The 21,405-nt window shown below is 37.9% G+C and overlaps 2 protein-coding genes across 5 annotated transcripts; both read left to right on the top strand.

Annotated features, from left to right (window-relative positions):
• The first annotated feature begins 2,022 nt into the window (after positions 1–2,022).
• LOC122082768 (DNA-directed RNA polymerase V subunit 7-like) lies at positions 2,023–8,978 on the top strand. 3 transcript variants are annotated; one of them, XM_042650535.1, is made up of 4 exons: positions 2,023–2,243; positions 2,843–3,394; positions 8,280–8,308; positions 8,447–8,978. In XM_042650535.1, exon 2 carries the CDS (start codon positions 2,851–2,853, stop codon positions 3,379–3,381), a length of 531 nt encoding a protein of 176 aa, XP_042506469.1. In that variant the 5' UTR covers positions 2,023–2,243; positions 2,843–2,850; the 3' UTR covers positions 3,382–3,394; positions 8,280–8,308; positions 8,447–8,978. The 3 variants fall into 3 exon arrangements, with proteins under 3 accessions (XP_042506469.1, XP_042506470.1, XP_042506468.1); XM_042650536.1 differs by lacking the exon at positions 8,280–8,308; XM_042650534.1 differs by lacking the exons at positions 8,280–8,308; positions 8,447–8,978 and adding an exon at positions 4,874–5,277 and having other exon boundaries at positions 2,028–2,243.
• Positions 8,979–14,345: 5,367 nt separating this feature from the next.
• On the top strand, positions 14,346–20,167 carry LOC122081116 (CRM-domain containing factor CFM3A, chloroplastic/mitochondrial-like). Of its 2 annotated transcripts, none has more exons than XM_042648092.1 (4): positions 14,346–15,420; positions 15,675–16,170; positions 16,280–16,410; positions 19,662–20,167. In XM_042648092.1, exons 1-4 carry the CDS (start codon positions 14,506–14,508, stop codon positions 20,082–20,084), a joined length of 1,965 nt encoding a protein of 654 aa, XP_042504026.1. In that variant the 5' UTR covers positions 14,346–14,505; the 3' UTR covers positions 20,085–20,167. The 2 variants fall into 2 exon arrangements, with proteins under 2 accessions (XP_042504026.1, XP_042504027.1); XM_042648093.1 differs by having other exon boundaries at positions 19,718–19,934.
• The last annotated feature ends 1,238 nt before the right edge of the window (positions 20,168–21,405 follow it).

Genomic DNA, 21,405 nt, shown 5'->3' on the forward strand with positions numbered 1-21,405 from the left:
TTGATCTTAAACTGTCAGCAAGGTTTCCTTCCCTTGAGAACAGAATTCAACCTTAGTTTTGATCTAATCGGACCACTTGACTTGGTTATGTGAATGTTCACCCTAAGGGTGTCAATCGGCTTGGTTCCGATTATTCGGTTCGATTCGATTCGGTTTGGTTCCTAATGATGATAAGGTGGACCAAAACCGAATCGAGAACTGACTTGGTTCTGCATTTAGATACTCAAGATGATTCAATTTGGCTTGGTTTGATTTCGGTTCCAATTACGTTATGATATGCAGTTTTAATTCGATTTTTCACCTCGGTTTTGATTCGGTTATGAAAGCAGTTCCACTCTTTGACCATGACTGTGATAGACCAAATGCCATAATGGGCTCAAATTATGGGCTTATGGCCATTGCTAACTCCAAAATTGTCTTGGCATGTAAATATATGATGATAAATTGCAAAAAACACTTACCACTTAAAAAATCTCTCTTTAATGATATTAGGGTTTTTTTTTTTAAAAGAGTAATTCAGTTCGAACCGACGGTCCTTACACCTTAAACTATAACTGAGCCGAAGAGGAGCATACTCACATACTCAAACAGAATTTGAACTGAATAAATTCGATTCGATATTAAGGTTTTGGTTTGAAATTGACACCCTTAGACATCACCCTATTCTAGAATTTTATTCTCTTAGATTCCATTTTGTTTGGTACTGTTTTAGTTTTCCTAGACTTGTTTTACATTATATATTGTCGATATAGTTCGAAGGTTGCAAAGCCTTTTCCTCCATTTACTTTGTTTTAGAAGAGTGTGCTGATAACTTAGCCATTATAATTCTATGATTATGTTCAATTATGTGGTCTATTTGTATACTATTTATATAAGTACTCCATGTGTGTGTTGAAGTTGTCTTAGTGACTGATAAATTTATTTATTAAAAACTGTTCTCCTTTTGATTAATTATCTTGAATAAAAACTCATGCAAGAATTTATGCAACATGCTTCTCTGTATATGGTAAACAGAATAAATTAGAAGAGTATATGGTTTGTACTACATTGCTATATATAGCATCACAACTTAATATCTATCGTTTGCTTGGAATTTCTCCCACAAGTGACTCAATGATCCCTTATATATTTTTTCAGAAATCCCCAGTAGTAATAGTTCATTCCTTTTTTCAGTTCCCACTAGGTTTTCAGTAGGTTCAGAACTGGCATTTTTTACCTCTCAATTACAGATGTAGTGTCTAGTGTCTTTTGATTTGTTTTCATTACTTAGGCTGAGTTTGGTAACACTCTCCCGAAGTGACCTATAAAATGGTAATTTGCACAATAAAACTGGAAGAGCGGTATTATCTTTCACACCAAAGTTTAAATTTGGATTTAAAATGTCAATGAACTATCATCATAGGAGTTTTGATCAATTTTGAAAAGGTTAAGGCACTCAAGCCCCACCATGTGGAAAATAGTTGATTTTTATCGCGTGATCCTCAGGGTGACGAAATTCAAAAACGCCACTCTTTAGTGAAGTGATGTTCCAAACTAAAAGTCAAAGAAAAGCACTCTAAATTTTCTCACAACCAAACAAAATATTTTTTGCTCCTCGCTCAAGGGTGCAAGTGTGGTTACATTGTTAAATGGCAAAATTGTTTTTTGGCAACTATTAAATTTTCGATACTTGAAGGATAAAAAAAAAATGATATGATAAAAGAGGATATTGCATGCCACATCAAAAAATATAATAAGTATCACTTCTGTCTAGAATATATCCTACCAAGAACATAGTAAATATCATGAAATTTGAAAGATCAGAAGAATACGATAAATACTAAAGAGTTTGAAAGATCGATAAAGATGTACAAACTTTAATCCCAATATCGTGCTAGATTAATGGGGCAAAGGCATTACATTGCAAGTGAAAACGATTTCAACCAATACAAATATGATACGATCAGTGCGACTGATAAGATGACGATACTTGAAACCATGATTCCAATCGAACGGAACAAGGTTGAATGCTATATTTTCTCCCTTCTTTCAGCTTCATGGGTTCGGTTCCGCTTTTTACTTTCTCTTCTTGTCTTCCCGATTCTCTCATGTCTATACTTCTCCGTTCTCTTTCCTGTGAAGTCTGAGACCGCAAAAAACTCGAATTCTGGACCGGAGAGGACGAGGGCTCGCTTCTGGGGTTCATCAAGGGTTCTTAGCTCGTCATTTCTTGCAGTCTTCCTTTGCGTCTTCCAGAAATCCAGGTACAATTCACGAAACTACACTGTTCTAAACGATTCTCAATACTACTCGAGCAGATTTTTTTTTTTTTTTTCTTTTGGATAATCTGAGGCCGGATTTCAGTAATGCCATTAGTTCTTCCTTTTTTGTTCTTTTAATCTAAAATCAAACACAAGGGAGAACCTCCAAAGGGACGAGGGGGACTAGAACAGATGAATGGGAAAACCCTGGTCTTACCATGCATCAGAAACTAAAAGCCCTAGCTTATCAAGCCAGGGTCGACCCAGATTCTGCCCTGTTTGAAGGTTCACCTTGTTTGAACTGCGGAGCTGTTCTTATTGCTTTTAACATTTTCTCCCCTGATATTGTGTCCGATTCTAGTAGTATTTTGCTTGTAAGAATGTAGTCCTGAGCTGCAATGTTGATTTTCTTCCCTTTTGATCTTAGTAATTTCTTAATAGTTGTTGTTGCATGGGTATTTCTGTTCTTGTTCTCATGGGTAACAAGCGTTGGATACTGGGCATTTACTAGTTTTACTCCTCTCTTCAAGTTTCTTATGATTTTTATAATAAGTTGCTTACCGTGGATTTCAAACTCTTTATTTCTTGTGTCCTTTTGACAGGAATTAAAATGTATCTTGAGGGAAAGATGAACTGGAATGTATTGATTTCTCCTGAGCACCTGGATGGGAAGGGATTGATGCTGCAACGCTCTATAATCCTACGTCTATTGGAGGACTTTGCCACTAGGAAGGCCACCAAGGATCATGGTTACTTTCTTGCATTAACTACCTTGGATAAAATAGGTGAAGGGAAGGTCAGGCAGGACTCAGGCGATGTCCTCTTCCCTGTGCAGTTTAGTTGCATCACCTTCAAACCATTCAAGGCAGAGGTTTTGCAGGGTGTTGTAACCAGAATTATGAAACAAGGGGTTTTTTTGAGATGCGGACCCGTTGAGCAAATATTTCTCTCAGCTACTAAAATGCCAGATTATCGTTTTGTACCTGGGGAAAATCCTTTCTTTCTCAACGACAAACAGTCAAAGATGGAGAAAGATGTAATGGTAAGATTTATGGTGCTTGGGACCAAATGGGCGGAGGCAGAGCGGGAATTTCAGATGGTGGTCACGTTGGAGGGTGATTTCCTTGGACCTATTCCATAATGTGGCCATGAAGGTGATTTCCTTGGAGCTTATTTCATACATGTTGGTAATTTTTTAGGTTAAGAATAATTGATTTTTTAATGGGGTGAAAGCCTTCTCCAAATGCTTATGTGTGCAAGGCTGGAAGGTGATGTCTATGGAGAGGGGTGCTGGAGTCAAAGTCTACAGTCTTGTGGATTTCCTCTTATTAGATTGAATTGTGTCAATACCATGATGTAGGGGATTACCTAAAGACTAGGGTTCCTACAGGGACTGACCAGTAGATTAAACTTGGACGGTATAATGTTTAGGATTGGGCCAAAATAGTGAGGAGCAGCAACATACATGATAAACATAAAGATTAAGATAGAATAATATCGTAGCAATATTAATAAAAGAAGCCACAACAAAACACATGACTCAACAAGACATCAATGGGGATATTGGTGTGGGAACATAAATAGCAGATTATCAAATTGAATGCCTGCCTTTCAATATTCCGTAGTTGTAAATGCCATACCAGTCTGCAATACCCAGTGGAGAGAAAATTGATTAACTAGAGATGCAATTAGTCAATGTTAAAGTCAAGGGAAAATAAAAGGGGGTGAGGACAGAAGTCGTTGATTGGGGATGGGGATCATGCTGTTTTGATATTTGGACAGGGATATAAGAGACAAAGAGAAAGAGAGGAGTGGCGAGAAGGTGAGAGAAAGAATAGGGAATGGGGGGTGGGGGGGTCTTACCTTAGTGCTGAGAGAGAAAGAGAGAAGAAGATGTAGAAGCTTCACGTTGGGGGAGGGGGAGAGATTCCACGATGGAGAGGGAGCCCATGTGCACCATTCAACTTTTCTTTCATTCAATTACAACTTCCTTGGTTGTAGGCCTTACAAATTAATAGAAGCTAAAAACAAAAATAAATCCTAGCCATATTCAACAAACTAGGAAATCAATAGAATAAGAATCCTATTATAATTTACGAACAAAAAGATTCTCAATCAAACCCAATAAACTAGGGAAAAGATATTATAAAGATTCCTAATCTAACACCAACTAAGGAAATGATAAATAGAGGTACAAGTTTACTTTCCAAAAAAAAGTAAAAATAAAAAAAAAGGAATAAACAGGGCTGAAATCTCCGATTTGGTATTCTCCCTAGCCTTCTGCATTGGCTGTCCAGGTGGGGTCCATATATAGCTGTCCTCCAGAACTGAACAGATGCTTCTCCACAGAAAATTCGACACTCTCATTTTGAGTCCCATGGTGTTTGAAAAGCCGCCTTCCTGCTTTAACAACAACAACAACACTAGAATGCAATTCAGTAAGGTGACACCGAATGCCCGCTCTATCGCCAAAGCACTTCGGAAGACCCTCAAACACCTTGGCCGTCTTCCTGCCTTAATAACTATGCATTATACCATCATTTTCATTCATGGAAGCTTTAAACCTGGGAGGGAGGGTGAGTCTTTTGTTTATGTTATGTTTGATTGTCGCCAGAAGTTGGAATGTTGTGCAGATTATGTGTAAAGAGAAAGTTGTAAACGGCAAAAAAAGACGGAGAGAAGCCATCGCCACAATAGAGGCTCTGCAGAAAGCATCGTACCTCCATTTGGATGGCATTGGGATGTTCTTTGACGTTGTGGTGTTTGTGGACCAAATCTATGGATCCTTCTTTTTGTGATTGGAGGATAAGGAACTTGTGCTTGATTCTGAATGTCTTGGATTATCCATCTGTTCTGTTGTGAAAATCCAACCTTTTGTTTTTAGTTTCAGTTCCTTCAATTGTTTTGAAGGATTCTCTTGAATTTATGTACAGTGCAATTGTTGAATTGCTTCATCCTGCCCCTTATGTATCTTTGCGGATTATATTTTTGTCTTTGAATTCAGTTCACTCATCATAGAAGCTTGTAAGTATTACTAGATTGCCTGTCTCATGCACATAGGGGATTTTTCTTTTTAATTGATATCTTTCATTTATTAATTTTCTGGTTTGGTTCAGTATCAGGGTTGCATTGGTTCTATTTGTTATCTGCTTATCTGTTGCATTGGTTTATCTTTTTATTTGTTATGTGGTGACTGATTTTGCACATTGACCTGTAGTCTCATCATTTCAATGACAATTTATGGTCTTCTTTGTTATTATATTCATTCCAGTTTGAGGATCCTAAGTTGACCTTTGGTTATAATGATTTTTAAATGCAAAATTTCTTATTCATTAATTGTTTTGCATTTGACTTGTCAGCAAATGCACCTAGTTGAATGGCCAGCAAATCATGTCATGTGTATTTTCTGTGTTTTAGTCATGTCATGTGTTTTAATTCTATGATTATGCCTTTCCCATAGTTACATTTGTATTCCTATTTATTGAAGTACTTTTATGTGTACATTGAAGTTGTCTTTAGTGACTGATAAAGTTGTTTATTAACAATTGTTCTCTTATTTATTTTTAAATATCACAGAAGAATTGCTGTAACATGCCTCTGTATATAGTAAACAGAGGATCACAACACTATTTAGTTTTCGCTTGGAATTTCTCCCCCAAGTGCCTCAATGATTCCTTATCGTGCTGCTTATTTTTGTTCTTCCTAGAAAGCCTCGATCCTATTAGTTCATTCCTTTTTTTCAGCTCCCAGTAGGTTTTGAGTGGATTTAGAACTGCCATTTTTTACCAATCAATTGCAGATGTAATATCTAGTGGCTTTTCATTTGTCTTCATTATTTAAATGACATTACAGTGTTTTCATTCTTTTGCTCCCCCCTTGCCTTTGTTGTTCTGTTAAATTAATACTGTTATATATTATTTGCACCTTCTCTATGAATGTATTAGTGACAGAAATATTAATGTTTCTTTTCCTTAAATTCATCAACCCTTGATGGTTTACTGGAAACACATTACTTTCACTCTCTGTTTTGCATTTACTCGTATTCATGTAGCCGACCCCATTAAGTTGGGATAAGGCTTTGTTGTTAATTAGTTACTTGATTTTCTAGAAACACATTATTTCCTGTTCTGTCTGGGAGCGCACCCCTAGTGCCTGGGCACACGGGGGTGCGATGTGATCACCGTGCCCTCCTGGTTGATGCCCACATGTATGCTCCCATTGGTGAGGGTGCTGGCACAGGGGCCATGCTTCTTTCTCATTTTGTTGATCTCAGATGCGGATTTTTTTCAGGAGGTTCTATGATTCCACCTCTCTCTCTCTCTCTCGTGTGAGGAAGGGCTGAAGAGGATTCCCTTTTTAAGGCTATCCAACCAGTTGGCAATGTATGTGGATCCAACACATGTTTGGGCTGCGTCTTGTTTTAGGATTAAAGATGATCTGAACGCCTTTGATAACCTCTATACTTTTACATAATTTTTTGGCTGCAACAAGGTACCAAAAAGGCCCAAAAGTCTAGGGCTTCAGGGTCTCATAGAAAGAATTATTTTTCATAAGAGGGAAGAATAACCCGCATCTGTTTCTGGAAAGAGTTATGTGGTCGATTAAATCTACTCACATTCAAGGAGAAGATTATAAAAGTTATAATTGTGAAAACCTGTCTTTGTTGTGGCTACTCGGGCCAGCAAGAGGTGAGATGCTAAACTGTGATGTTTAAACCAATTTCTCAGTTTCCTTGTGATGGCTAACCTCTATACTTTTACATAATAACCGATGCTGCTTTAGAACACGGGGGAAGCAACAATCTTTCTTTTAGCCCAATAAGCTCAGTCCTCACCAATCAGGGGAAAAAGCAGGGTTACACCAAAAGCATTAGTCACCTCCAACACGCTCAATGCTATATTGACCACTTATAAATATGGGGAAATGTTTCCAATGGGGAACGTGGCCCTTGCATGGATGTGAGCGTACATAGAAGTATCAATAGGGGAGGCATTTTTTTCTACCTTTCATAGGGGTAGGAAAGTCATTTTACCTTTTTTGTGTCTGTGCAAATGTTACCTAGTCTTTTTTTTCAAAAATGGATCAACTACCTATACGATCATCTGGTCGTATGAGTCAGCATCCAATGTTGTCTTTTTTATTTTCAAGAGAAAATTGCATTGCCACCCCTGAACTTCGGTCCTTATTCAACGCCACCCCTTGGACTTTTCGAAACATCAAAGCCACCCCCTAAAGATTCAAAAAATTTCAAATCGGTCCCTGCCGTTAGGCGACCGTGTTAAATGAATGAAAATCAGTTAGTTTTTTTATAATATACCCAAAATACCCCCACCTATTGTGAGAGGACAATATTGCCCTATCTTTTATTTGCATCTTCTAAACCCATCTCCCATTTCTCATCTCACTCCTCTCACTCACTCGGTCGGACAAGAAGAAGAAGACGATGACGGTACGGTAACCTGCAACTCGATTCTCTTCCCTCCGGCGTGCAATTCTCCCCCCTCCGACGTCCGAACCTCTTTTCTAAGGTATGTAGGGTTCGGCTTCTTCTTCTTCTTGGGCATTTAGGGTTCTTCTTCCTTGGTTAATCTAGGGTTTATATCCTATGGAATACTGGAGATGGGGATTTTTCTTTAATTTTTTATCTAGGATTGATTAAGTAGTGTAATAGCATCTAGAAGATGATGATGAGATTTCATTGTCCATGAGAATCATCTCACGATTGGGGTGTTTTTCAGTTCAGATTGATTAATATTTGTCGCAACAAAGGCGAATTTAAATTCTTCTGCTACTCCATTCTTGTATTTCGTTCTGTGTTCTTAAATTTCATTTTGGGTATGAGAATGGTGATTGTTTTGTAATTCAGTAATTAATTTGGACTCTTCACTATGTCAGTATCCTTGAATTTATCTGATTTTGCTTCTTATTTTGTTTGAAATCCTGATTTCCTCGAGGGTTCATGGGTGCTTTGTCACTTAATTTGTTCTGTTTCCAATAGCTTGCTTGCTGATAAATATGGTGGTTTCTGTTGCTTTATAGAGCTTTAAAAGGGCTAGTGAAGTTACATTGTAAGTTTTAGTGTTTTCTCTGTTCTAGATCTATGACTTGTGTTCTCTGTGTTTGAGTTCTTGGTCTATATTTTGAGCATTTCTCATACTCTGGATGCTAAATAATAGTAATCCATTTTTACCATGTTTAATTTGCAGATAACCGATGTCTACCACGAGTGTCAATGACAGCAGTCAAAGTGGGTTAAGCTTTGTGAATGTTAGATGCAAATGTCCTGAACCCAAAAGGGCATTGGTGCGAATTTCAAAGTCTAGTTTGCACCCAAATATGTTGTACTACTGTTGCCCTGAACCACCAAGAGGATGTCGATTCTTCTCATGGTGTGAACCTATAGCTACACCAAGACTTTTGCCACCCCTTGCAACTAATTTAAAAGTAGTTGTTGGTGAAAGAATCCAAAGTCAACAGATGAAAGAAGATATTCGTGCCTTGAAGAAAAGAATTAAGTATTTAGAGAAAGTGTATGGAACGATGAAAATTGTAATTGGTGTGCTTGTGGTGGTGTGTTTAGTGCTATGTGTTAAAAAATGACTTTACAATGTTTAATAGTGAAGTTGTGTCAAGTATGTAAGAATTTGAACTAAATGAAATTGTTCATTCTCACTGTTCTTATTACTAAGTTATTGATTAATCATGACCCTCAAATTGAATGGGTAGCATTTTGATGGAGAGAGTGTCAGCATTGTGATGAGTTTCGAAAACAAACGGGCAGCATTTTGACTGTAAACGGGCAACATTTTGACTGTAAACGGGCAGCATTTTAACTGTAAACGGGCAGCATTTTGGCTATAAAATGACATTTAATACCTGTAAATATTTGTAACATTACACACTTGAAACCAACATATTTCATCACAACCTATACCATAAAGAAACATCCAAAACATATCCATGAATACCTATTCAAATTCCTGTTCATAACATATTCCATACAACCATGTCTAGTGTGAAATAGAAATAGTTCTTAAAAAGAAAAACCAAATCCGTCAAAAACATCCAAAACCATTAGGAAACACCCAACTGTCTTAAAGTTATAAAAAGTAAATTAATACAATATTGTTTTCTTGTTCTAAATTAAAACATCCAGATTGCTTGTACTTCATTTCTTCTCCCTCTCTCTTGCTGTCCTCTTTGCTCGATTGGTCTTTTGCTTGGTCAATACCTTGTCTTGTAAACACCCAACTGTGCTAGACATAGATACTTGTGATCTAGTCAGTCGTTGAGATGCGTTGATCACATCTTCACTCTCTCCTTTATGTTTCTTCTACACAACAACAAATAAGCATAAGATATTTATTAAACAAGTTTCAACTAAATAAATAAAGTGAGTTGCATTTACCTTTATATTCTTCTTTTTACTAGTACATCCATCCTGCTTAGCATCTCCAGCCCTCGGGCATGTCCTCCTATTGTGTCCTTCCTTCTTGCAGATGTCACATCTAATTGATGATGATCTCTTCCTGAAATCTGAAGGAAGTGCTTCTCCTACTTCTCTTTTCCTGATTTTGTGAGGTCTACCTGGTAACCTCTTCAGATTTGGTGGTAGTACTCTCTCGTTAGGAGCATCATCCTTCAACACTGCCAAATCTGGAAGTGGATGGATCATCTCTTTGTATGTATCCAAGTATTTTCCAATACTGAAAAATGGATCACAATAGTTGATCAACTCTCCCCTTATGTATGATATAGAAGCTGCAGCATGGAGACAAGGTATACCAGTGCTTTCCCAAACTCTACAATCACATCTGTAATGGTTCAAATTAACCACAAATCTGTTTCCAAATCTATCTAAGACCTCAAATTGACCTTCACCTGCAGGTTGACACCTGCAATGCCTTGCTTCTTGTTGAACCTTGTTCAACTTACCATAACCCTTGGTGTTACTTTACCCTCCCACATGGTTGCCTTCTCATACCTTCTATGTAGCCTACCCATTATTTTCACCCTTAGGTGATCAACCAATGTGAGAATGGGTTTGCTCCTTAAGTCTCCAATCCAGTGATTAAATGCCTCAGTCATATTGTTCGTGACATGGTCACTCCTTGCTCCTACATCAAAGGCATGCCTTGACCACATCCTCGAGGGGTTTTCATTCAAATACAAGTATGCATTTTCCTTAAATCTCCTTGATGCTATTCATTTCCTTTTGAAACTGAAGTTCAGTTGAAGCTTGTGAGGCAGCCCAAAAATGTAGTCTCAATAGCATACCAGGGTGTTTTGCCTTCAGGGTTTGATATAGATGCCTACTGCAAATACTTTGGTGAGCATAAGGGAAGATTGTGGAAATCACAACTGACAGCCCCTATACAACACATATGGAAAATGTTAGGACATGTAAATGAGTAATTCAAAATACATATAAAAAAGAAAAAAAGAAAAAAAGAAAAAGAAAAGTATACCTTCTGTCTGTCTGACATGAATGTGAGTGACATATCATCACTGTCATCGAGTAGAGCATCTCGTAAATTATCCAGAAACCACGTCCAGCTATCCTTACACTCAACTTCAACTACACCATAAGCAATAGGAAAAATATCATTGTTCCCATCAACAGATATTGCACTCAACAGAACCCCTCCATACCGGCCCTTGAGGTGGCAGCCATCAAGACCAATGAACAATCTACATCCTCTTAAGAAACCCTTCTTGCAAGCATCAAAACAGACAAACAATCTTTTAAAAATCGGATTATTTGACATACGGTACCTATTCTCAAACTGGAGCTTAAAAATACTCCCAACATCCTTCTGAAGTACCAACCTAGCATAAGTAGGTAATTTTGCATATGATGTGGAATGGCTTCCTTCATTAATCTCTAGGGCAATCCTACGTGCCCTATACAGCTTGGTATAGTGGAACTGAAGACCATATGTTTTCTGCATGTGATCAGTCATGGTCTCTATTTTCATTTCTAGTTGAACCTTCAGCTGTTGAAGAAGTTTCATTGCTATCCATCTAGATATAGCAGACTTGTTCTTGGTTGCCTTAATACATGTATGAATTGGGTTATATGTCTTTACCATGTAGGTGATACCATCTGATATTGGTGAAGCATGTAATCTCCATGAACAATTTGGTGCTCTGCATATAACTGTAACTCTAGTTTGTTCATTTTTCAGTCTGATAATATCAAACCCCTCTTGTAGTATATACTCTCTTAAAGCTTCCCTGAAATGGTGCACATTTCCATATACATTACCTTCAGTAATCTTCACCTTGCCACCTTCACCCACATAGTTCTGTTCACCAAATTTGCCATAATACTTTTCAGATTCATATCCAGATAGGTCATCATCAATTGGATCCTCATCATTTTTCCCATACCCATCATCCTCTGTAGATTCACTGTCATTCTGACTATCTTCTTTTTAACTTTCATCATCCCACTCATCTTCGCTGCCAATTTTCCACTCTTCATCAGATCCAACCATAGAGTCATCTGAACACGCATTGCTGTTGCTAATAGCCTTGACAACCTCATCAGACTCTCTTAGTCTCTTACCAGTAGCTTCACTTCTGCTACTAGTTCTTCCACTAGAAGTAGCAATGCTCACACACCTTGCAATGGTCTTGGTATCTTTACCTCCCCTAGCAGTAGCTGTAGCACAAGCAATTGCACTTCCACTTCCATTACTATTAGCACCAATAGTAGCCCTACATACAACAATTTTTCCCTTGCTCTGACCAGGACCAGCACCATATGGTTGTAGAGCCTGTTGACATTGTCCACTAGGTTCATCATCAAGTTCACGTTCTCTATCATTAACCAGACTGCTAGGGAACCGGTTAACTGTAAATTCATCGGTTGCAGACTTGCTGTGAACAATGTCATCCACATATATATTTATCATATCACAGCTATGCAAGCCAAACAACTCATACACTGATGGATCATCTGTTACATCCTTTATCTCATTGTTTGGTAGTATACACTTCGCTTGAAAAACTACATTATGACCCATAGGCACATGTGTGATGAGTTCATTGTAGATGTCATACACCATGTCCAAGTAGCCATATAAGTATGGATCAACAATTTTAACTACAGTCTTCCCACTTCAATGGTATTCAATAACACACTTAACATTCATTGCTAAAAAAAAATTCAGATGTGAAAACAGAGAAAATCAGTAACATTACTTAATACTCATTAGAATGGTAAACTCTTCATCAAACATTTCAAATAATACACAAGTCAAAGCATTTATACATCCAAAAAAGAAATTTCCAAATCAAAATCAAGGACCAATCATAGCAATGCATAATACAAAGAACCTAATCATAGGATTTTTCAAATATCAACTATTTTCCCATATATATTTTCTCATAACAAAATAATCCGGTTAAATCATCAATCCACACTTAACATAAATAACTGATCTTTTCTAACTCTCTTTTATTTTATATTTTTTTTCCAAAAATGATCAATAGTTTCATAATCTACACTCATATGTGAATAATAACAGCATTTGGGATAAATGGATATGATATGGATTCCATTTACAGAGCCTCTCACTTTCAAAAGATTTTCAAAACTACCTACCAATATTGGATTTAAATCTGTCAATGTGAATTAGAAATACAGATTAGGATTGATTGAAAAAGGGCTTGTTTGTTTACATTTTGCAACCAACAGAATACCTAATTCTTTCTTTCTAGCCTAAAAACTGAAATAATTGAAAAAACAAAACACCTAATGCATTTCATTCCACTCTATTAACTTAGGTGGCTTGATTCTTACTCCTCTGGTTCGGCTTGTGACGTGATTAATGTTTTGGTTTTGTAAGTCCACTTCAACACCCAAGATCTGGACCAGAAATACTATTGTGGGCAGTCAAGCAAGTTTTCCTCTGAAAAACAGGGAAGAAGAAAGAATGGGGTAGGAAAATACTGACTGGAGATTAAAACACCTTTCATGTAGCAGATCCACCTTCAAATAACTCTAAAGATTTTGTTAAATGACTGTGGGTCAAGATGATTCTTTAGCCTGGAATAAGAAGTTTGCAGAAGGGGCATCAAGAACTACCAAGATTGAAGCCTAACATGAACAATGACAACTTCCATGAGAACGATTCATTTTTAATGTCATTCAAACAGGCGGTGTGAAGGTTCATCAGGATAAGTGAATTATTTAAAGAGGGAGAGATTTTTTACATAATTTTATAAAAGGGCTTTGCATCTCAAGGAAGGATGGACTCTTGAGAATGGACAATCAAGTTCTTAAACACTCAGGCTTTAGAAGATTGGGAACTCTTTCCTCTTCCACGCAATGAAATGATCTATGCTTTCCCATGTAGCAAATTGGCCACACTATGCTGAATATATTCAAGAAATAGGATTTTTGGTGTTTGGCACAAGGCCATTCAGAATGAAATGAACAATCTGGCCGGATGAACGTTTAAAAAAAATAAAATGTATACATTTATAAGAGAAAATTGCATCTTCTAGATGCTATTACACTACTTAATCAATCCTAGATGAAAAATTAAAGAAAAATCCCCATCTCAAGTATTCTATAGGATATGAACCCTAGATTAACCAAGGAAGAAGAACCTTAAATGCCCAAGAAGAAGAAGAAGCCAAACCCTACATACCTTGGGAGAGAGGTTCGGACGCTGTAGGGGGAAGAGCTTTGCACGCTGGAGGGGGGGCTCCATGGAGAGGAATCCTATCAATGATCCCCCTCCCTATGAATTGAAATGCAAAGTGACCACCTAGTTGATGATTCCTTGCGTACTCCTATTGGTCTCATGTACATGCAAGAGCCATATTCCCCATGGGAAACACTTCTCCAATATATTGTGGGGAAACAAATGCATGGTGATCATGCAACCTTGCGTTAGCATGAGACCAATGAATGGGCGCACATGAACATCAACAAGGATAAGACTAACAACTTATAAACAAAGCTGTTGATGCTGATTGTTGTTCTCCAATTGTCCTCCTTGTAAATGGAGCGGACACCGGGTTAAGGTCCGACCCATTTACAGTCCTAAGACACCGGATGGATTGGATAAAGGAGGAAGAGAAGATACTTTCAGGATTAAGACTACAGGTCTATAGCTGTTAAATCCCAGAGCCACATGAACGTCCTAAACGGCTAAACCTGCAACTCGCCTACTCATTCCAGCTTTTATGTATCTATTTTGCTTGTTTGATTCTTTGGTTTATTTAGTAGTCAGTTTGAGATCCTAGGATGGCTCTTGTACCTAGCCGTCAAATTTATCCAACGACCTTTTTGGATTCGTTTCAGAGCTCTCTCTCAAGATTCAACAGTTCTCGCTTGCAAATTTTCAGGTATGGTTCATCGATTCCCAGCAAAAAACACATTTTCTATGTAGCCCAGAACAGCATTAACCGAGATTCCGTGCCAGAGAAAAACCCACAAAGGAGTCATAATTTTGTACTGAAAAACAATCATAACAAGTGTTCTTCTGCCGGTGAAACACCAATTTCTCAGTTTCATTCTGATGGCGGTTTCTCCGGTCGTAGTTGGATTAGTAAATGGAATGAAAACCACCAACGGATGCTCCCTAGAACGCCGCAAGCTGTGGTGGATTACCGAAACAGTGAGGGTATTTCAAGTGAAGACGACGAGCAGAGTAGTAGTACAACCACTAGCAGTAGTACAATGGAGAAGATTGTGGAGAAATTAAAGAGATTTGGGTATGTTGACGATACGAGTGAACGGAAGGAAAGAGTGCCAGAGAGAGGATCCGTGGAAGATATCTTTTATGTTGAAGAAGGGATGTTACCGAATACGAGAGGTGGGTTCTCGTCAGAATTTCCGTTTGGGGTGGGAAATGGTTCTGAGGGTGATGGGGAGGTTCGGTTTCCATGGGAAAAGCCATCTGTGAACGAAGAACATGAAAATTCAGTGAGGCGAAGGAGTAAGACCTCGTTGGCTGAATTGACTCTTCCAGCGTCAGAGCTGCGGAGACTGAGACATATGGCTATTAGGTTGAAGCAGAAGACCAAAATTGGAGGTGCCAGCGTTACTCAGGCGGTAGTGGATTTGATTCATGAGAAGTGGAAGACGTGCGAGGTGGTGAGACTCAAATGCGAGGGAGCTCCTGCACTTAATATGAAACGGATGCATGAGATATTGGAGGTTTGCTTTTGAATATCCATCTTAGTCTTACAGTTTCTCTCTTCCTCTAGCATTTGGTCAATTACTAAAGTGAATGATAGTCTCCCCCCCCCCCCCTTTTTGTATGTCTACCATTGCACGATGGAGTTCAGAGTTCATAGTTCATAGCATTAGTCTCGTGAATGAGTATTGCTTTCATTAGGGCAGTTTTCAAACAGTAATGAATTGTTTATGTTTAGCCTATCTTCTGATATGGATTCTTCTATGCTGTTCAGAGAAAGACTGGTGGGTTGGTAATTTGGAGGTCTGGCACCTCTATTTCTTTATACAGAGGTGTTAGCTATGAGCTTCCTTCAATGCAAGAAGCAAAGAAAAGGATGCAGAAGACTATTGAAATTCCCCATATATCCTTTGGAAAAGAAACAGGTAAAAGTAGTAATGATCCTAGAGATTATGGGTCTTATAATGATAAACAGATACCACAAACCAGCTTGGCATCTACTATTGAGAAGAAAAAAGATGCTGATTCATTGCCAGAAAAGAAGTATGAGCATGAAGTGGATGAACTATTAGATGGTCTTGGTCCTAGGTATGTGGATTGGCCAGGAAGCGATCCGTTACCTGTAGATGCTGACTTGCTACCTGGTGTTGTTCCCGACTACAAGCCCCCTTTCAGAATACTTCCTTATGGTGTGAGGTCTACACTTGGAATCAAGGAAGCAACAGCACTACGAAGGCTTGCTAGAGTTTTACCTCCACACTTTGCCATAGGTATGCCATTGAAGGAAGAGAAAGAGGTTACATTTTTTTACCTCCTTAGTTGATTCCATTTGAAGCCTTTTTGTTTTTGGATACTGACTTTAGGCTTTTCTATCTCTAGGGAGAAGCAGGCAGCACCAAGGGTTGGCCATGGCCATGGTCAAATTATGGGGAAGGAGTTCAGTTGTAAAGATAGCACTCAAGCGTGGTGTGCAACTTACAACTAGCGAGAGATTGGCTGAAGATATCAAGGTAAGTCAATATCCAAGTCCCACTTGCGGTTTCTTTGAAATTTAACTCCAACAGATGGGTTGAAATTGGCTTCTCTTGTTGTCTCCAATATTTTCATTGAGTTCTAGGCACCTTTACTTATTTTTCTGAAGTGGTTCTATCTTTATCTACAACAACAAAAAACTCAACCTTGTCCCTACTTAATGGGGTTGGCTAATCTGTTTGATCTTTATCTATTTTATGTAATTTAAGTGCTGCAAATGATTCATTTTTTCAGCCTTTTTTTCCATTTGCTTCATCTCTATGTTAGCATTAAGCAGCTATCTTTCTGTTTCATTTATCATTATAGTCAGCCCTCTGATGCTAAATCTGAACAGGCAATACAGACCAAGAATAAGCTGCATAATGTGCACTCAATTGGAAGAAAATACCACTGTAGAATTTGCTTTAACTAACTAGGGGTAGGGAGTTTGCGTTCCTCCTCCCCCCGGGTGACTCTGATACACCCAAATCTACTTTCTATTTCTTTACCTGCAACTGGGAGAGGCTTCACTGATTCCATCTTTGTGATCCATATGGCAAGGGTTTGAAGTGACAGTTATCTGCTTTTTGAGAAGGAAATTCAATTAATTCTAGATATTGTTATAATAATCCCTTAGCTGGTCTCTTCCATAACATAAATGGTAAATATTTTTCTGCTAAACAAAGGAAGGGGATTGGGTGGGGAAGAAAGGGATTTTGTGCAGTCTTTAGTTCTGATTGCATTTTTGGCCAGAAGGCTTTTCCTTCGATTCTCAAGAGTGAAGGTTTAGATGGTTGTTTGTTGGGTAACCAGGGAACTTAGGGCGTTGTAGGTCTTACTAGGGAAGCTTCTAGGATGATGCTTAGAGCCTTAGAGCCAATTCAGGTCAGTAGCTTTAAGAGCTGGTTTCAACAACTTCAAGGTTGAAGGAGATGTAGCCAATGGCATATGGTGGAGAAGGAGAGATGAAACGAATGGAGATTCACTCATCTGGTCTGATATGTCACATTGTCACCTGCTTAGCCTCACCAGAAAACATCTCGTTTTTCTGTAATCATAAAGAGGGTAATGGAGAACTGATGATTTAGCCAAGCACGGAGTGATCTGGCACCCGGCTTTATTTGGGAAATCTACCACTTTGAGAGTGTAGCTTGTTGTTTATGTTTGCACTTCTTGATTCTTTTATCTTTATTATTTCGTGTTTAGGCTGGGTTTTCTCCAGCTTTTGTTGTTTTACTTCTTGCATCTTTTCTTCACTAATAAACTTGTTATTTATCCAAAAAAGAATAAGATCAGTATGGACAGAAGTATATATTCCTAGATTTGAATTCGTATAACAACAAATATAAGTTTTCTTTATAAGTGGTTATTAGTTATGCATAATGGCACTATTTGGTACTAAATATTATTGATTTAATACATATGGATTTAAGTATTCTAAAAGTATGGATTTTGTGAGCAATGGTGAAAGGCACATTTTTCCGCTTGCGCAGTGGTGCAGGTTTGAGTCCTAGGGTAAGGTTGTCTACCTATATACCCTCCCAGAACCCTGCTTAAGTGCGGGAAGCCTTTGTGCACTGGGTAACGGTGAAAGGCACATTTTCTCCTCTAAAATGCATCTGTACGCATTGGTTTCCCCATACAATTTAATTTACGTTCTTGGTGCTGTGTGCTGTCTTATCTATGATTCCCTTTGAGGTGCATTTTATGACTACCATAAAACAAAAGTCATAAATTAGTAATTGACTCGGTCCCCAGATCCTGCTTGTTGGTAAGCCAATTCTCTCATCAGAACCCTTTACTTTGTCAGAGACAATTACTTTCTTTATTCATCTGGGTGGCACTATAATGGTTATTAATTAGGCCCCTATCCTCCTGATGATGGAGGCTTTTCCAGGATTATTACGTGGTGCTCTTGGTTTTATTCAATCATGACAATGTTAAGTATCAAGTGCAAATGTGAACTGTGATAATTAATTGGGTTCGTGTTGCTTTTTAGTCTCCCTCCCTTGTTGGTTTTCCTCCTCTTGACATGTCGTTTTTTCTTGTGGATTCTATGCAGAATTCAACTCAACTAAGCCTTATGCCAATTATGTTGGGTTGCCTACATGAATATATTACAAAGTTCCACTTTGAGGGCCATATCTTCTCTTAAATCATAAGAACACATGGCTTTTTTTTTTCACTTCTTCAACTCAGGTCATTTTTGGCCTTCCCCTTCCAGTAAATCAAATAATATTTTAAGAACAGAAACAATCAAAGGACAGAACCACAGTGAAATGGCTTAAGTAGCTAAAGAGGAAGAAAATAGAAGGTTGGATATCTTCCAATCCAGTCAGCCAATGGGGCAAATTCTGGTTGAAGGTTAGCCCAAACCTGCTGATATAGGATCTAAAATATCACTAAGATCCAAGGGTTAAATAGGAAGTGATGGGGTTTGAGAGATTAGAAACTTAGTGAAAACAGAAAAAAAGCAAGTTAGTGAAACTAGTAGATCTCCCAAGTTCCAGCAATTATGGGCAGATGTAATCCTATTAAGGAGGAACATCATATTCAAAATTGGACTCAATCTGACAGTCGGATGGGCTGGAATCTTTAATAGAAGTGACAGAGGACACAAGTGGACAGAATTGATATGCAAGAACAGAAACTTTGGAAGAAGATTAGTAGAACATGGAGAGAATAAAACTAAAACAAAACAAAGAGAATGGACACAAGGGAGGTGGAAGCAAACTCACAAGAAGATGTATTCAGTTTACCTAATTAGAAATCCACACACTCACCTTGTAGCTTGCTGAAACTGAGAACGAGATGGAGAGAAGAAAGGAAAGATATGACTTTGAAATCTCTAGTTGTATTTTTTTTTTTTTTTCGATGAAAATAAAATGAGTAATTAGCAGTCACCATAAATATGGATGTACTACATACATGCATAATTGCAAGAGACACACACTCTACTATTAAGGGGTTTCTTATGCTTCGTTTCTGAAATGTTCACAAGCACGTATTATCCATTTCTGAACTGTTATTTCTCAAAAATCTCCTATGAAATACCTAAAACATCAAAATAATATCTTCCTAATAGTGTAATTAATCAATTCCACCCCATGTAGGCCCTGACTGATAACTAAATTTCCATCCATTATGTGTTTTAGTCTTCTATGCATATAAGTGCTTTTAGATTATTACTTATTTACTTGGAGGATCATTGTTGGATGTTTGATAAAAGAAAATTTGAGATTGAATACAGAAAATAACTGGGGGTACGCTTCTTTCAAGAAATAAAGATTATATCGTCTTCTACAGAGGGAAGGATTTCTTATCTCCAGATGTAACAGAGGCATTGTTAGAAAGGGAGAGGTTGGCCAAGGCCCTGCAAGATGAAGAGGAACAAGCACGAATAAGAGCCTCATCCATGGTTATTCCAATTGCTGAGACAACAGGAGAATCTAGTACTGCTGGTACTCTTGGGGAAACTCTAGAAGCTGATGCCCGATGGGGAAAGAAGTTAGAAGATGATAATAAGGATAAGGCTTTGCGAGCTGCAGAACTAGAAAGGCATGCAAAAGTGGTTAGAAAGCTTGAGCGGAAGCTTGATCTTGTAAGTTCCTTGAACTTGGAAAGTATAAGTGACATTGTAGGGTTTAGTTTGAAGAAAGCCTTTAATTGCTAAAAGATAATCATCATATGCAGTATGAAACACTCTTATCCTGAGTGGCCAAGTTTTGAAACTATGTTAACACCTCAAACTTTTCATGAGAGTCAGTCATATTGACAGTGCAGTCATATTCTGTGCCACTTATGCAGAGGAAAGGGACAACATTTCATGGGACCAATATAGGAAATATTGGTTGGAAAGTAAACATCTGATTAATCCCCCTTCCACGCCCAAAAAACAAAAAAAATCTGCAATATGTCATATCATGTAGAATCAAATATTTTAGTGAATCTTCTGAAGAAAAACTCTATTGATTGCATGGTTATTGTCATCCTTTCAATTATGGTATGAATAGGGAGACCCCTAGGATGGGTCCCATTAAATGATGGTTGCCTCACCTACAAGGATTAAAGTATCGGTATCGGTCGCCGTATCGGTCGGCCAAAATTAAGATACGTATCGGACAGTATCGTATCGTATCGGAGATACACTAAGATACGCTAAAAATACACACATAAATGGATATGAAACATTTTTTTTAAACACTTTTGCATAAAGAATTTGTTAAAAAAAGCTATTGATAACATGTATTATGCATAAACACTAAATTGAGGGTATCGTACTAAGAATTCAAGGTTTGTAGTTGTCCCATAAATGTAAAATCCTTGTTCCCAACCTTGATTTCCACTTTAGTTAGAGAGAAATATGGTTGACAGCAACTTTGGAACAAAAACCCTTCAAAAAATCGTGTTTTTCTGAAAAATTACCCATCTTGGCCATTATATGACCATAGCGCACTGTATCGGTACATATCGATACTCACCGATACGTACCGATATATATCGATACTCATCGATACGTGCCAATATATATCGATACATACCGATACTCACCGATACGTACCAATACATACCGAAACGTACATTTTACCTCAATTTTATAATTTTCATAGTCGTATCGAGGCATATCGTATCGTATCGATGTGTATTGGTTGTGTATTGATGCATATCGGTATGTATTGTAAGATATATATATCGATACGAAAGGATTTTAAAAATTTCATGTATCGTATCGATCGGCTAAATTTAAGATACGTATCGGAGGGTATCGTATCGGTATCAGAGATACTTAAAATCATGTTGGTGAGTCTCTACAAAATGTAGACCCTAAGAAAAATGGTGTGTGCAGTAAAAAAAGTTGGGAAAATAAATTATGCTCGGGGGGCATAGCGTATGCTAATGCCTCTATGAGTCTTTCTTTCTCATCTCCCTATGAAATGATAAATCTGGCCTTATTATGGGAGGAGAGAGATAGGCTCAAGGAGCACTAGCATGGA

Source organism: Macadamia integrifolia, chromosome 6, assembly GCF_013358625.1.
Source record: "Macadamia integrifolia cultivar HAES 741 chromosome 6, SCU_Mint_v3, whole genome shotgun sequence".
NCBI classification, from domain to species: Eukaryota; Viridiplantae; Streptophyta; class Magnoliopsida; order Proteales; family Proteaceae; genus Macadamia; species Macadamia integrifolia.